Below are 16,819 nucleotides of genomic sequence, written 5' to 3' on the forward strand. Positions count from 1 at the left end.
GTACCTCTGTACGGAAGTATATATCCATGAACAAGTATTTTAAGCCTGCTAGCTCTTCCAGAGCACGGATTGAGTGGATAAAGATGATTATAATCCGCACTTACTTTGCTAATACTGAAGCAATTAGTGGAGAAGAATGTGGAAGTCACATGCAATGACGTCGCGAGTGTTTTACGGGCAAAATGTTCATTCTCATTTCTTTATATGCATTAGCTTCGTCCGGTTCTTGATCCTCTACTATAAGCTTAATTCTAAGGCAACTTTTCCTGTATTGGCGAAGAGGATGAGCGGTAAAATTTCTACAATCTCGTCTTGATTTGTGCAACACCGAGCCACTTGCATAGACTCTATGTCTATGGTGTTCTCCATAATCTACGAGAAATAGGTTCACTAATCCAAGCAGACATAAGTATTATGTCCATGTAGAAACAAGCATTAACATATATAGCATTAAAAAAGAAAAAAAACAAACCTGATTTTATATATATAGCTCCAAGTTTCTATAGTGTATCAACCCTTGACTTGACTAAGCAAAGTACGTATCAGATTAAAAGATGTAAAACAAAGGACACTATATATATATATCATAGAGTAGAAAATTGTCAACAGCCATCTAGCTCCTTTTCACACAGCAAAAGAAGTAAATTAAAATAAATAGATAAATAAATAAAGCTGATGCTTAATTATTAGCACATTATCCAGTACTTATATATCTTAGTCATCTAAGTCAAGTTCAAAATGTAATCATATATATAAGAAATGATCATGATGAAACGTCACTTCTCTTATAGAAATGCTTATTTGGTGTGTTTAAAATTGCAAGAAAAAAAAAAACTGCAGAGATTTAATTTATGTTTCATTCTACCCAAGCTGATTTTCGTTTGTCGAGTTTCCATGCACGTCAAATTAATGAAAAGAAATTTTCTACGTTATACGAACTATGACCAAAATATATACGACATATATGTACCTAATTGAGTAAGTCTACCCTTTCGTGCGTGTACGCTCGCGAGGACTACGTGCATGGATCAATAAACAAAACCCTAAAACACAGTCAAATGAGTATATATATATCTCTTCTTTTTAAATAAATATAAAAAAAATTACTTAATTTGGGAAATTATCTGAAAATTAAGTAAAACAGTACACATAACTGAATGGAATCAATTGCACATGGTTAAAAAGCTTATGGAAAAGAAATGGTCAAAGCTTAATTCTTGGGGCAAAGTGCCAGATTTCCTATGCAAAAGAAAAACGTACTTCAGAACCAGTAAAACGAAATAGGGAAAAAAAATTTTAGGTTCAGTACAGACCACCTGTGTCTCCCCATTCCATAAGTCTTGCAAAGTGTGAGACTTGATATGCAAAAGAAAACTTCCGAAAAAAGTAAAAAGAAGTAGGAATAAACTTTTAGATTCAGTTTAGACCACCTGAGTCTCCTCATTTGCTGCCATGCACGTCCAATGCCCCAAGTCTCACTATGCATATATATAATAACAGTACTTTAATTAGTTGTGCGTGTACATTTCTTGTTTTCGTGTATCTTATTTGATGTTTCTATGCAGATACGACCGTTTACACACGCAATAGAGAAGTAATTAAGAATAAAGGAATACCTTCACTTGCCCATCTTTTGAGTTTTTTTACACTGTTCCTTATGGAAAAAAAAAAAAAAAGAAGAATGAAATTATTGCTGTAAGAAAACGCTTCTATACTGACTATTTCATGTTGAACATGATAAATTTTGGTATGATAAATGAATTTCCACTGTTTACTTGGATCATCATGTTTAATAATGGAAAAGTCTTGGTACTGAGATGGTTTATTTCGTCCTTAATTATGATCAAAAGTTTGTCATAATGATCTTCACAGTTCATGGGTCATGGATATTACACACATAAGAAGCACGAGGAACTGTTTGGTAGGGATGAATTTAATCTGAATAGCATCGATGACCAAAACATGCACTTTCTGAAAAAGCCAGCCCGGCTCTTATTTTCTTTTGAATTGACCCCAGAAAGCTTGGGCCTGCTCATGGAATCAGTCACAGCAAATCAAATTATTTAGAAAAACTATATAGGTACTTGTTTGGGCATGAAAAGTGGAAAAAATTAAATTACGACTGGGCTATTTGCTTGTTTGGATTTTAAGCTGCAAGGCTGAATTTGGTCATACGCCAGCTTGAATTCAACGCCTCAAAGATGAGAAATGTGCAGTGTAATGTTATTAACTAATTAGTTTTTCCGCAAAAGTGTGGGGTCATGAATATGGTCTCTTAATTAAAAAAAAAAAATTTATCAACTTCTATGTGGATTTGTCTACGGGGTTCTTGACTATATATATATAAATCCAAAACACTAGGGAACAAATTTAAGAACTATATATATATAAGATCGTAGCAATTATGCTGTTAGGTGTCTAGTAATTAGGATTCTACTGTTACATGAAATTTCAGAAAATTTATGAGAGTCACATTATGTAGTAATTCATTACGTAAAAGAATAACCATTCCTTGATATTGATGAACTACGTATGCAGCTTCCTTTTGAATTATTACTTTCTTGAGAAAAAGATGCTGATATAATAATTATAATTATAATAATAATCCCTCTTATTATATAAGAAGGATTTTGAAGCAACGATGCTCTTCGATACTGCAGCTTATTGTTCTACAAAGGCATCCAACTGGATTTCAGAAGACTCTGTCCTGATTATTTGCCGAAAGTAATTTGAAAAATTTACCCTTTTCTTAATTTGCTTGTCTTGGCTTAAAATTGTGTAAGCCTTCCCTAATCTCCATGGCTCTTATCTTGTTGCCGATCATTTCGTTAGGCTAAGCCATCTTTAGAGCTAGAAAAGGCCAGGGCCTCTCACGACTAACGAAAGAACGTTGATCGAGGTTTGCCTTGACCCTATCAATTAACCGACGAAATTCAGTCGTTTCTGCATGTATAAGGTTGTGGTTTTCTTTATGACTAATTTGCCTTTCCTTTGTTGCAGAAAATACAAAGTTACAAAGCCTAAACTATATACGCTACTCATCTACCTCAGAAAGATCACTCTGGATGCCGTGCATTACTTGGAGACAAAAAAACGTACTTTCTGCATATGCGTAAAATGCAAAACCTCATCTGTTGCTTATTTGATTGAAGTTGTATAGCAGTAAATCAAGGTAACTATATATTTATCTCTTTTTTTTTTTGGATTTTTTTAAGGTGAATTGCTGAAAAAACGGCTTTAGTTGATCAAGCAGAGGATGCTGCAAGCAACTAGCTAGCAAGTCATAAAAAATATGGTTCTATGTTGCAACTACTTGAAAAGCAATTTCACCTTCGACCCCAATTAGCATCATAACACGGTTTTACCAGTCTTATTGATCCTTGGATTTCTTTTGTCTCTTGATGCCCTCTGCAGGCCGCATGAGGTCAACAGAGCAAGAAGGAATTTAGTGCTTGACTGTCTCAAACTCTTTGACCATTTTTTAACCTTAGGGAGTGTTTGTTTTTTCCCCCTTTTCGAATAAGGAGATTGTAATACTTTGATTCTCTGATGTTTTTTGTTCGCTGGTAATAGCAGCATAATGGTACGTACATGAGATCATATATTTCCTTGCATTGTACTTCGAGTTCGCCATTTTCCAATTTCTTGAAGTAGTATACATCGATCTTTCCGAAATTCTTCCTCTTTTTAAAAGAAAGTGGTAGAACTGTTTGCCTTTGTCTTGATGTCACAACTTCCGAACGTACCTTAACTTCCCAATCTTTATTTTTTTAACGACTCAATAATATATATGTTCACAATGGATATAATCATTAACCGTAAAATTATGCCTAAGAACAATTGAACCTAAAAAAGATAAAAGGTTTGTCTAACAAAGTCACTTGTTAAGATGTGATAAAGTTAATTAGAAAAGTGTATCAATATAAAAGAGGGTAATAATTATCACAGTAAGTTGAATGCTATGTTGACCCGGGGGGGGGTCATTAGACATCCATTGAAATTTTTCATAAAAAATAAAATTGAAGCATTATTGGATAGAGCAAAAAATGACAAGTATAATTTAGATATATTAATAATTACTCATTGAACACCTGTTTAAAAAAAATTTAAAATATGTGAATAAGGACACACATTCAAAACAGTGTTTCAACTTTTGACCACTAGAGTCAACTCAGTAGTTAGAGGAATGAGGGATCTTCAAGTGCTTTTCGCTGTTAAGTTTATAATTTGAATCTTGTGCCTGATAACTAGGAATATTGAAAAAAGGTGGGAGGATTAAAAGGAAAAGTAAAGGGCTTCTGCAAAACGTTGTAAATCTTATATATATTCCATCACTGTAAACCTGCTCGTATACATTCAAATGTTTGTTTCATTGAGAAGTTTTTAATTCACTACGTACTAATACACATTGACTTAGAACTATTAGTGGAACAATACAAAGGGATATGCATGGCAAAAATACTCAAAACGCCAATCCTAAGATACGTGATTAAGGAATTTGCATTACGCGAATAGAACATCCTTGATGTCGGCAATGCAAATATGGTGGTTACCTATTTTGTAGGTCTTACCGAATGATAATCTTAAAATAGTTAGACTTAATATATATTTGGTAGTTTCCATATACAGTTGCATTCCTATTTTCATAGTTTTGTAGTTTACTTAAAGCGTTCATTATCATACACGAGAGGAAAATTCAGAAGTCGAGAGGGTCTTCTTTTCTGAGTCCTCCTCCTTTCGCATATACTTTTGGTATTTTCAATAACCTAATTTCGCAAGTCTGTGTAGATTCAATACTCACAACATAGATAGCATGTCATCGTTCATTATTAGTTTTGATATGGTTATTGTTCGTATTGTTGATTGAGACTTGCTAGATAATTTCTTATCGAATTTTTGTTGTTGATGCTTATTGTGTAATTTTGTAGTGATTTGCGCTTAAATTTGAAGATCGTCTTGTTCATAAACTATTAGTATCTTTTATGTTTTTGAATATTAAAAAAAAAAAAAAAACCTTCAATAGTCGTATGTGACAAGAAATTTTGACGCTTTGCACAAGATTTTGCAAGGGTTTTTTCTTTTTTTTTTTTTTTTTGGCTGGTTTGCCCTATTAGGAGTGGACGTGGGATATGAGAAAAGAAGTGCTTTTTTGCCATGAACTTTTGATGGCTTGAACTTGTTTCACATAATGTATAACTTTTGAACAATTGCAGGTTCTTCGATACAAGGTTTAAGATAGCCATAGTATCATCATGGCGAAGGAAAAGATTGTTGAATTTGAGGAGGGGTGGAACTTGATACAGGAAGGAATTACCAAGGTTAAGAACTTCCTTAAAACTGAAAACCCCGAGAAGCAGTTCATCGGTGCAGAGGACTACATCAAGCTTTATACGTAATATATATGCTTCCTTTTTTTCAACCCTCTCGGATGAAATTTTTTCTTGATTTTCGGTAAATTAAATTTGTCAATTAAAGATCACATTTACTGAATATTCTTACATGTTCATTATTTATTCTATATATATATATATCCAGAGCAATTGTGGACATGTGTACTCAAAATCCTCCGAATTGCTATGCCAATCTGCTCTACGCCAAGTATGGAGAGTCTTTTGAAGAGTACATCACATCCACGGTAACAATTTTCTAAGGCAATTTGACGTTGACAAAACATTATGGAAACCATGATCAGTACCGTAAATCCAATGCCTTGTTTTGTATTGAATATTAACCGTCGGTTGTTTTTGATTCAGGTATTGCCTTCACTTCGAGAGAAGGATGGGGAATTCTTGTTAAGAGGGTTGGTCAAAAGCTGGTCTAACCATAAAATCATGATCAAATGGATGAGTCGGTTATTCCGATATATTGATCGGTATTACATTATCCGGAAGTCACTTCCATCACTGAGTGAAGTTGGATTAATTTGCTTTAGAGATCTGGTAATTGATCATCATATATATGCTGCATGATGGCAAATTTTATGCAGTTACTTGTGTATATTTTCTTGTACCTAGAAATAAAAGGGTCGGTCTCTATGGCTATCTACATATTGTCGCTCGCAGGTGCATGCAGAATTTTATAAAAAAGTTAGAGACGCTGTTATGTCTCTGGTATGTTTTTCTCACTATCTCATATTGTGAGCGAGGCCAAATTCCTTTTGTTGTGGTTTAATTCCGGCTAACAAATTATACCTCTCATTTACCGACCTGCAGATTGACAAGGAGCGAGAGGGAGAGCAAATTGATCGAGCACTAGTGAAAGATGTCGTAAATGTTTTTGTCGAGCTCGGTAATGGGAAAATAGATTTATACGAGAACGACTTTGAAGCTGAAATGCTCAACAACACTGCACTATATTATCATCAGAAGGCGTCTACCTGGATTTCTGAGGCCTCTAGTACAGATTATTTGCTCAAAGTAAGCATAATTTTGTCAGCAGAGATTTTTTTTTTTTTTTTTTTTTGATTGACATGGGTCTATCATTTCTAGGCTGAGGAGAGTTTAAAGCAAGAAAAGGACAGGGTCTACCATTATCTCCATTTAAGCAGCGAAAAGAAGTTGCTTGAGGTTTGTTTTTGCTATTCTTCTGAAAACAATTATTATACTCATTCTTTTTTCTTTTTTTCTTTTTTTGCTGACGGAATGGGTGTCCGGGTCGATCTTTACGGGGCCCGACTAATTCCACTCCGGCTCGGGAGGAGAGGTCCCTTCCCCCGAACACGGTAACCGCTGGGACTCGATCCCTGGTGGGGGAGTTGGACAACGACTTTCAAGGGGCTGTCGTGACCAAACGAGCTGCGGGGCAATTATTATGCTCATTCATCTTTGGGTTTTTGTAATGGATGTTGATAATAGCCACAGGGCGGTAGAAATATATAGCTATTTTTTGTCACTTGTTGGGATGTCTCTTTTTTTCATCGTGACATATTTCTGGCCCATCCCACATATGCAGAGGGTGCAACATGAGCTGTTGACTGCGTATGCCACCCAACCACCTGATCAGAAGCATCACTCTGGATCCAAGGCATTATTGTTTAGGGACGAAAAGGTAATAATTATTCACATTTACATATATATTATTGTTGTTATTATCATATTTGGAGGGTTCCCTGTTAGTATTTCTTTAATTGGAATTGATTTACTGAATTAATTTGTGTACCTTAAATGAACTATATGTCAGGGGCAAGATTTGTCAAAGACGTACTTGCTTTTCTCCAATATACCTCCAGACCTGGAAGCTGCTGCCAATAAGGTCTTGCAGGTTCGTAGTCCTCTTCGACATGCTATACTTTAATAATAATTAAGTCAATAGAATAGAAGAAGGACCAATACCTTAACGGAAGCATCATTCTTTTGAGAGTAGTATATTAATAGGCAGACAATCTCATGTGCTAATTAATTCTGTGATTTGGTTTCTTTAATACAGCATGCTGTGGATGGCGGTCCAGCTTTGGCTGATGAAGCTGATCATCAAGATGCTGCAAACAATTAGTAAAAGATTTATTTTGTAATGCGTAGGAATTCAGGATGGATGTTAGTCTGTGCGATATTTTTCAAGAATTCAAGAAGGATTTTGGTTTTATGTAGTTAACTTATTTTAGTTCTTCTAAAACAAAAGATTGGCAACTTACATTATGCCTACTTTCTTTTTCTTTTTTTTGTCATCGTCACTTTTTATCTATATTACATTACTCTAACCTAATCTAAGGGAGGAGGCCCAACTGGAAAAACGAGAAACTCATAGAGACTGAACCACCATCGTATTAATTTTTTGAGAAAACCACGTGTTGTGGCAATTAATAGGAGGTCATATTTGAACTCTTGATCTCTCGCTCTATCAAAATTTAAAGTCTTGGTGGTGACCAACAAGCCAAAGGGTGTTGGTTTCAACTTACATTACGCTAAGGTGTCCGCAGTCTGCATTGTTTTTCAAAATATAAGGATTGAATGTAAGATTTGTCTAAAGGGTTCTTAAAAACACCCGTACATTGAGATACAAAATGTTGGCATCATTTAGGAAAGTTAGGGCAAGATACCAAGCGTTATTAACAAACGGCTTGAAATCCTCCTTAGATGCATTATTTAGATGTGTTGAGAAAAAATGGAATTAATTAACTTGCAATTGAGAGTGTAACTTATAGGAACTTAACTTCACTTAACTTAACTTTTTTTTTATTGGTAATAATTTTTTTTAAAAAAACTGGTCCATCAAATTAGGTCTGGATAAGGTTTAACCGTTTCTTAATACTAGTATTTTGAGTTGGATTTAAATTCAGCTTATGGAAAAGTATAAAAACTATATGTTGAGCTCACATAAAAGTTGGTTTGAGTTAAGGTTAAAGAGTAAAAAAAAAAAATGCTTAAAAAAAAGAGCAAAAAAAATAAAGCCAAGTAGAGATAGGACATCAGCATTTTAAACGGTTTGAGCATTAAAATGAAACGCTTACCCGGTGCTTGGTCCTGATGTGACATCGCTTAGGCTATGACATCCTGGTGACCCCACCACCCCTCTCTTCCAGCCTCCGAAGGAAAAAGAAAAAAAGGGATAATTTTAGGAACCTCCCTGAGACTTCTAATAATTATAGAGACCTCTCCTCAAGTTTATTAAATTACACTTACCTTCCTTGCTTTTACTGTTTATATAACAATATAGGTCCAAAAGGTTGTATTTTTTTTTTATCAAAAATCCTAAATTACCCTTTTCGTACAAAAATAAAACAAAAATTATTTTGCTAATTGTTTTCTTTCATATTTAAACTAAACCTACTATACTAACAAACTAACCTAATAATTAGTCTAATTCCAAATTCTAAACCCAAGCAATTCCATCATCATCATACACATAAAATTGCTTCTTCCAAAACATATGTTCAACTTTGGAGATGCGTTCCATCCTTCAGTCAAACTCAAAATCAACTGCCATTGTGTTTGCATAATCCTCAACATGGGATGCCATGATTTGGTTTCATATAAATGGCTCAACTCCCACTACATGAGCCACATTATGGCTTTGAAAAAAATCCTTAATCAAAATTCTATTTACAACTAATTATACCCCAAATTTCAAATCTAATGCCCACACCTTTTTAAAACAAAATAATTTAACTTACCATCAAATCTCCAAATTTGTTAACATCTTAAATACAGAGAATAAACTCTATCTCTATAGTAAAACCACGACTAACAATTGTCAAGTATAAAAAGAAATATAAATGTATTTATTAACATCTTAAAAAAAAATTTGGATGGATGATAGGCAAATTAGCAAATTTACCAATTTCAATCCCTTTTACTCTTTTAACCAATGGTTGCATTATTATTGTGTGCCTCTTCATCTCCTTTTAGTTTGACCATGAAATTGGATTTTACTTCAACTATTAAATCTAATATCTCAACTAAACTTATGATATGACAATTCTAAAGAGAAGAAAAGGAGGAATAAGAATATATAGTAGAGTTTGAAGGATTATTTGTGATGTGATTAGCTACAGTTATAGGCAATGGTTGATGGTAATTTGATAGCGAGTTATAGGAGGAAGTGGTTGATAGATGAGAACGAAATGTAGGGGTGGCAATTCGGGTCCAATCAGGTAACCCGCCAAAAAATCTGTTGACCCGAACCAGACCCGTCAACCCGTGACGGGTCAGTATATCTGACACGAACCCGAAAATTTTGGGTTGGCGGGTTGACCCGAAATGACCCGAAAATTAATTTTAATTTATTAATTTATCACTGTAAATTCTAATAAAATCAATTTCTCACAAAATTAATTACATCATCAAGTAATAAAAATTTAAATAAATAATTTCAAATCAAATCCAAAATAAATTAAACACCGTAAAAGTGTTTTATCCCAAACCAAATATAAAATAAATTAAAACGAATTATATTATTTGTCCAAATATAATAATTTTAACTTCACACAAGGTAAATAAATTCATTTAGGATTAAGTAATTAATGCCTTTGAAAAAAAAGAATAATTTAGTTTAGTTAGATAAAATAATTTTTATGTTTATTAAATTATTTTTAATTTGTAAACGGGTCATATCGGGTCATATCAGGTCACCACGGGTTGACCCGAAATCGACCTGTTTTCTTTTCGGGTTCATCGGGTTCGACCCGATTCTGACCCGAACCCCCAAAACTTCAACCCAAACCCATTAATTTCGTATTAGGTTCGTGTCGTATTTTCAGATCGTGTCAGAAATTGCCACCCCTAACGAAATGACAGTAAATGAGAAAGTATCGTTGTTAGGTATAAGTTGTAAACATGATAACCGAAAATGTCAGATTTTTTTTAAAAATTTTATTTCATTATACTATGAATTATTTATTAAGTTAAGGTCATTATAGTCATTTTATTATGACAAGGGCGGTCAATGTAATTTGTAAAACCTGAGGGGAATCTAGTGAAATTGTCATAAACCTTAGGGGAAGTTTGTGAAATTATTCCAAAAAAAAACACGAACTACATAGGAGGAATCTATAAATAGACAAAAATCCAGGGGACGATTTGAAAAAAAAAAATCAGACGACGCATAATAAACAAAACTGAGAAAGTAGAGATAGAGAGGAGTTTCGCATCTCACCCACCTCTCTCTCTCTCTCTCCACGCCTCTGCTCATCAATCCTTCCTTCATATCTAGGGTTTCATCTTTCCAGTCATTCGTTCGAGAAATCAGGTAAGTCTCTATGGGCCATATCGGTAAATATCGCCAACATATGTGATGCTATATTTGGCAGTATAAAGATAATGGTATTTTTTTTTGTTAATATTCGCCGATTAATCGATGCGTTTATTTCGTCGAATGATTACTTGAACTGCGATAGGTGTTGGGAAGGTCTTTTAGGCTCACGTTTGTGTCAAATTTTTAATTTTATAGTTATTTACTTGTAAATTTGATGTTGAATTCGTGGACAATCCTATCGCGAGCTGGAGATCAGGATTTATTCGATGTTTGACGTGGTTATGTAGTGTAATAAACTCATCGTGGTTCGGTATCGGATTATGCTAGGGCTTATTGGTTATGTTCATAAATCAGGTAGATAAACACATCGAAAAATGTTAGGAATGTCAATAATGCTGTATGTATTTACGTAAGCATATGTATATTTGTTCACGAATCAGGCCGAGTAGTCGACGTTTTTCTTTTGTTGATTGATTATGAGCCGCCACCACAGATATTTCAAATGCTCTTTTTGTTCTTGTGGTTATTTTCATTTTTTAAAGTCAAATATTTGGTTTTATGCTCTTAAAATTGTAGTTGAACTTCAAATAGTGATATTGCGGTCTGGAGATCATTGTTTATCTGATTTTTGACATGATATCTGTCAAATCTCGGTGCTTTTGTAGAATATGGTGATTATCATTGTTGAGGTTTTGCTAGGGCTCAGTTGCAATGAGTTATAGGTATGAAAATGGTTCTTTCCCTATTCTTTTTCTTTGTAATGTTTCTATCAGGTTTTACTTAAATGGAGAATGATTTAAGAGTTTACTATGTTCCTTGAATGTTTTATATTTCTTCACTGTGCAAGTTTTCTTATTGTTTTCTTTTACCTTTGCTGAGGAAGAGAGGGGGTTGGGCTGGAGCAGTATATTTGGTTAATACTGGATACTGCCTTTGCAGGTCTTGTTTGGATTACAAGAATATTGTGTTGAGTTGGATCTGAGGCTTAGTATTTGGTGCTGGTAACATCATGACGATGAACCAGCGGAACACAATTGATTTGGATCAGGGATGGGATTTTATGCAGACAGGGATCACAAAGCTTAAGAACATTCTTGAAGGGAAACCCGAGCCACAGTTCAGTTCAGAAGATTACATGATGCTTTACACGTAATGTGCTTTTTCTCCTGTTGCTTGATTTGGTAAACTAATTCTTAGGCGATCACATTGTGCTTATGTGATAATTGGTCTTATTTTCAGAACTATTTATAACATGTGTACCCAAAAACCGCCGCATGACTACTCTCAGCAGTTATATGACAAGTATCGAGAGTCTTTTGAAGATTATGTCACATCCATGGTAAGGGTCTAACGACATCTTATATCTGCGGACAGCATTGTCAATAGTTGCTTGTGCCTACACTAGAATTATCGCTTTCCCAATGCATCTTGCTACTTGTGCAACTTCCAATCCTAGGTATTCCGATTAGTTATTCAAACTTGACTTTCCATCTGCATGTTCCCAATTGGAGTAGTGATGGGCACCGTCAATTCGGGGTGGGTAAGCGGGGATTTAGTGTTTTCTTTGCTAACTAGTTTCTGGAGTATGTATGTAAATACACTTCTCTACTTTCTAATTTCTTCCAAAAAAGTATTCATTATGCAAGCGTCTCCTAACAGAAATCATCTCAAGGAACTTTTCTTTCATAATTGTTTTGTTTTTTTTAAATATACAGGTATTGCCTTCTCTAAGAGAGAAGCATGATGAATTTATGTTACGAGAGCTCGTAAAAAGATGGTCAAATCATAAAATCATGGTTAGATGGCTGTCTCGGTTCTTTCATTATCTTGATCGGTATTTCATCGCTCGGAGGTCACTTCCAGCACTAAATGAAGTGGGACTGACTTGCTTTCGAGATCGGGTAAATTATGGACTAATGCTATTTTTTGTAAAGAATATTTTTTTCTGCCTCACCTATTATTTTGTGTTATGGTGTTTGTTGGTTGTGATCTGAAAAAGGACTGTCTAGAGGATTACATGTTGTTGCTTTTCTCTTTTTACGATTATGGAAGTAAACTAACTTCTGAATGCAGTTGAGTTATTTTAGAATAATGTTGATACGTATCATCTTGTTTCAGGTATATCATGAGTTAAATGGAAAAGTTCGAGATGCTGTTATATCTCTGGTTTGTCCTTGTCACTATTTAAATCAGCAACATTCTTTAAATTTGGTTCTAGTTGACAAATCATTGTCCTTGCCTATTTATCAGATTGATCAGGAGCGTGAGGGAGAGCAAATTGATCGAGCTTTGTTGAAGAATGTTCTAGATATTTTTGTTGAAATTGGGATGGGGCAGATGGATTATTATGAGAATGATTTTGAAGCAGCAATGCTCAAGGATACCGCTGCTTATTATTCCCGGAAGGCATCTAACTGGATTTTGGAAGACTCATGTCCAGATTATATGCTGAAAGTAATTACCTGTTACATACCATGTTGTGGTTTTAAATGTCACCCCATTCTTCATGGCTCTGGAATCTAATTTGTTACTGTTACTGATCTAATCATCAGAGTGAGGAGTGTTTAAAGCGAGAGAAGGACAGAGTCGCCCATTATCTCCATTCAAGTAGTGAAATGAAGTTGCTTGAGGTTTGATTTTGTTTTTCGAGTTTTATGCTGCTATCATATTTCAACTCTAATATTGGATAGTATGGTAGTAGTATTCTGAGCTATCTAGCTTCAACTTTGAATTCTTCCATGGTTTTTATTATTTCGTGAAATATACTGTATTTAATTGTAACTAATCTTTCTTTTTGGCAGAAAGTACAACATGAGTTGTTGTCTGTGTATGCTTCTCAACTGCTTGAAAAAGAGCACTCTGGATGTCATGCATTACTTAGAGATGACAAGGTACTTTTTAACATAAGTAAATCATGGATATCTTATTTGATTAAAACTGCTGCAGTAATTCATGTGTTCTTTTCTTTTTCGTTTTTTGAATTCAATTAGGTGGAAGATTTGTCAAGGATGTATAGGCTTTTTTCCAAAATACCTAAAGGCCTAGAACCTGTTGCTAATATATTCAAGCAGGTTTGTAGCCATTTTGCATCCATAAATTTTTATTCCAATACCTTAACAGAGCATTATTTTTCGACTTTTTTGGCTCCATATCCGTGCATTAAATATTTGTGGTATCATGGATGCAGCATGTTACTGCTGAAGGTACAGCTTTGGTTAAGCAAGCAGAAGATGCTGCAAGCAACAAGAAGGTAGGCTTGAATGTTTTGCATGGATCTTACTTTTCTAGGATTTCTCCCTTGAGGTTTGTAGTACTTGACTAGGTTGAATACAGATAAATTGTGTTCAGCCTTTAATACAAGTTGAAGCAACACATCAGCACTTCAAATTTAATGGTGATTACTTTCTTATATCCAGAATTTAATGTAGCATGAATTCAAAATTTATTTTTAGTTGAAATCAAAACAGTAGGCTTTCAGAAAGCTACGGAATCCCGTATGCTTTAGAATTTCAAGGTTCCAACTTTTTCATTGCTCTTAGAAAATGAGAGATTATTGTATCCTAGAATTCCCTGAGAAGTACTTTTTTTTGTTTGGGGGGGGGGGGGGGGATAACTAGGAGGGCTCGAACCCGAGGCCTCTCACTTATACTCCCTGAGATGTACTGTTGAATGCATTGTTAGTGGATGTGTTGGTCACTCGCCATGGTTTCTTATATTAACGTTCTGTTGCAGGTGGATAAGAAAGATGTGGTTGGTATGCAGGAACAGGTACATATTGACGTGTCTTTTCATTCGGAACGTAAATTTGGTTTCATTTGATAGAAAGACTTATGTTTGTGGCCTTCAGGTTTTTGTAAGGAAGGTGATTGAACTGCATGACAAGTACCTCGCTTATGTGAATGACTGTTTTATGAATCATTCTCTTTTTCATAAGGTTTGTACCAATGAAAATCATTGAATTTTGTCCCGTTGTCATGATTCAATTGCTATAATATGAAATTTTCCCCTCTAATGTTGAACTCTAGGCACTCAAGGAAGCATTTGAAGTTTTCTGCAATAAGGGTGTTTCTGGAAGTTCAAGTGCTGAACTTCTTGCAACATTCTGTGACAATATTCTGAAAAAAGGTGGCAGTGAGAAGTTGAGTGATGAAGCAATAGAAGAGACATTAGAAAAGGTAAATAACACGTCTTACTATATTGAATTCTATTCTATTACAAGTTGCAGGATGTTGCAACTAATTCCATCACTTCACAGGTAGTAAAGCTACTTGCGTATATCAGTGACAAGGACTTGTTTGCAGAATTTTACCGGTTAGTGATCTGGTCTCTGAGATGGATGGTGATTATTGAGTTTTTAGAAATTGCACCAGTTTCCTTTTATGACTTTTTGGTGTAACAATTCACTGACAGGAAAAAGCTTGCTCGGCGGCTATTATTTGATAAAAGTGCCAATGATGAACATGAAAGAAGTATCCTGACCAAGTTGAAGCAACAATGTGGTGGTCAGTTCACTTCAAAGATGGAGGGGATGGTAAGCTGGCTGTCCATATATTTCTTTTTGAATCAAACGTTAGTGCTCTATGAAAATCCTTGATAATTTTTTTTTTACCCTTTTTTCTCTCTTTTTTCAGGTTACGGATTTGACATTAGCTAGGGAAAACCAAGCCAACTTTGAGGAGTATCTCAGTAATAACCCACAAGCAAATCCCGGAATTGACTTGACAGTCACTGTCCTTACTACTGGGTTCTGGCCAAGTTACAAGTCTTTTGATCTTAGCCTCCCAGCTGAGATGGTATGTTTCCATATGTTGTATATTTTTGGCTTCTTTTCAATGTTACTATTTAGCATCAACCTTTTCTGGTTTACTTCAAATCTATCTCAGGTTAAGTGCGTTGAAGTGTTTCGAGAGTTCTATCAAACAAAGACAAAGCACAGAAAACTCACATGGATATATTCATTGGGGACATGTAACATCAATGGAAAGTTTGAGCCTAAAACTATGGAGTTGATTGTAACTACCTATCAGGTACCTTCGCAACAAGCATATTTTAGGGTAGCTCATGGTTTTTGTAGTTCCTATATCACAGAAAGTGAATGTTCCTCTTCCTGATTTGCAGGCTTCTGCTCTGCTGTTATTCAATGCATCAGATAAATTAAGCTATCAAGAAATTATGGCTCAATTGAACCTTTCTGATGATGATGTTGTGAGACTGTTGCATTCCCTTTCATGTGCCAAGTATAAGATTCTTAACAAGGAGCCCAATACGAAAACAATCTCTCATACAGATGTTTTTGAGTTCAACTCAAAGTTCACTGACAAAATGAGGAGGATCAAGGTACTCTTGTTACCTTGTACAGGAATATCCTGTTGACTACTACATACCTTGTGGTCATACTAGTTCTATGTTGGTAAAGTATCTTTTGTGGATATTCAGATTCCTCTCCCTCCCGTGGATGAGAAGAAAAAAGTAATTGAAGATGTTGATAAGGATAGGCGATATGCTATTGATGCATCAATCGTCCGCATCATGAAGAGTAGGAAAGTTTTGGGCTACCAGCAGTTGGTGATGGAGTGTGTTGAACAGTTGGGCCGCATGTTCAAGGTATTGTTATTCTCCTGCTTAATATGTTGCCTCGGAGCTAACCAAATGGTATTCTTAACTTACAATTTTGCACTGCACAGCCTGACGTCAAGGCAATCAAGAAGAGGATTGAAGATTTGATTACTCGGGACTATCTGGAGAGGGACAAGGATAACCCGAATTTGTTCAAGTACTTGGCATGAATTGTCCAGGCGATCAACCCTATGTGCTACTCGCTATCCCTGATCGATGCGAGAGGGTGTGCATTCTATCGTGCGTCCATTGGCCTGAAAAATTGACCACAAACTTCTGTAAATGTTTCCAAATATTTAATTACCTCTTTTTTGATGCTTGCTTACAATCAGGAGCTTGAGATTTTCTGTGTACATTAAGCCTTCAAAAATCAGATGTAGACAATCGCTACATTTACATGTCCTTGTTGGAAAAAAGTGTAATATCTGTAGTTTTAGCAGTGAGACTACCCTTGCTGGGGCAGTTGTACTTTTCCAATCTTTATTGGTGCAGGAGTTGAACTTTTTCAGTTTTA

At 35.1% G+C, this 16,819-nt stretch overlaps 2 protein-coding genes across 3 annotated transcripts; both read left to right on the top strand.

Annotated features, from left to right (window-relative positions):
* Positions 1-5,252: 5,252 nt before the first annotated feature.
* On the top strand, positions 5,253-7,491 carry LOC113764944 (cullin-1-like). Its single transcript, XM_027308988.1, has 9 exons — positions 5,253-5,392; positions 5,536-5,635; positions 5,754-5,939; positions 6,063-6,110; positions 6,213-6,416; positions 6,489-6,566; positions 6,952-7,047; positions 7,180-7,260; positions 7,426-7,491. Exons 1-9 carry the CDS (start codon positions 5,253-5,255, stop codon positions 7,489-7,491), a joined length of 999 nt encoding a protein of 332 aa, XP_027164789.1.
* Positions 7,492-10,573: 3,082 nt separating this feature from the next.
* LOC113764431 (cullin-1-like) lies at positions 10,574-16,819 on the top strand. Of its 2 annotated transcripts, XM_027308327.1 has the most exons (21): positions 10,574-10,683; positions 11,355-11,411; positions 11,629-11,838; positions 11,929-12,028; positions 12,405-12,590; positions 12,808-12,855; positions 12,940-13,143; positions 13,242-13,319; positions 13,491-13,580; positions 13,680-13,760; positions 13,877-13,939; positions 14,422-14,457; positions 14,537-14,623; positions 14,715-14,864; positions 14,945-15,000; positions 15,100-15,220; positions 15,321-15,482; positions 15,573-15,716; positions 15,808-16,026; positions 16,126-16,293; positions 16,374-16,819. In XM_027308327.1, exons 3-21 carry the CDS (start codon positions 11,699-11,701, stop codon positions 16,473-16,475), a joined length of 2,235 nt encoding a protein of 744 aa, XP_027164128.1. In that variant the 5' UTR covers positions 10,574-10,683; positions 11,355-11,411; positions 11,629-11,698; the 3' UTR covers positions 16,476-16,819. The 2 variants fall into 2 exon arrangements, with proteins under 2 accessions (XP_027164128.1, XP_027164129.1); XM_027308328.1 differs by lacking the exon at positions 11,355-11,411.

Source organism: Coffea eugenioides, chromosome 3 (genome assembly GCF_003713205.1).
Source record: "Coffea eugenioides isolate CCC68of chromosome 3, Ceug_1.0, whole genome shotgun sequence".
Lineage (NCBI taxonomy): Eukaryota > Viridiplantae > Streptophyta > Magnoliopsida > Gentianales > Rubiaceae > Coffea > Coffea eugenioides.

Bases quoted from the DNA above. Each gene is read 5' to 3' on its own strand.
- LOC113764944 (XM_027308988.1), top strand. From the start codon at position 5,253: ATGGCGAAGGAAAAGATTGTTGAATTTGAGGAGGGGTGGAACTTGATA. The intron at 5,940-6,062 runs GTAATTGATCAT...TGTCGCTCGCAG, and splicing joins TAATTTGCTTTAGAGATCTG to GTGCATGCAGAATTTTATAA. The intron at 6,111-6,212 runs GTATGTTTTTCT...ACCGACCTGCAG, and splicing joins GAGACGCTGTTATGTCTCTG to ATTGACAAGGAGCGAGAGGG.
- LOC113764431 (XM_027308327.1), top strand. From the start codon at position 11,699: ATGACGATGAACCAGCGGAACACAATTGATTTGGATCAGGGATGGGAT. The intron at 15,001-15,099 runs GTTAGTGATCTG...ATTCACTGACAG, and splicing joins TTGTTTGCAGAATTTTACCG to GAAAAAGCTTGCTCGGCGGC. The intron at 15,717-15,807 runs GTACCTTCGCAA...CCTGATTTGCAG, and splicing joins TGATTGTAACTACCTATCAG to GCTTCTGCTCTGCTGTTATT.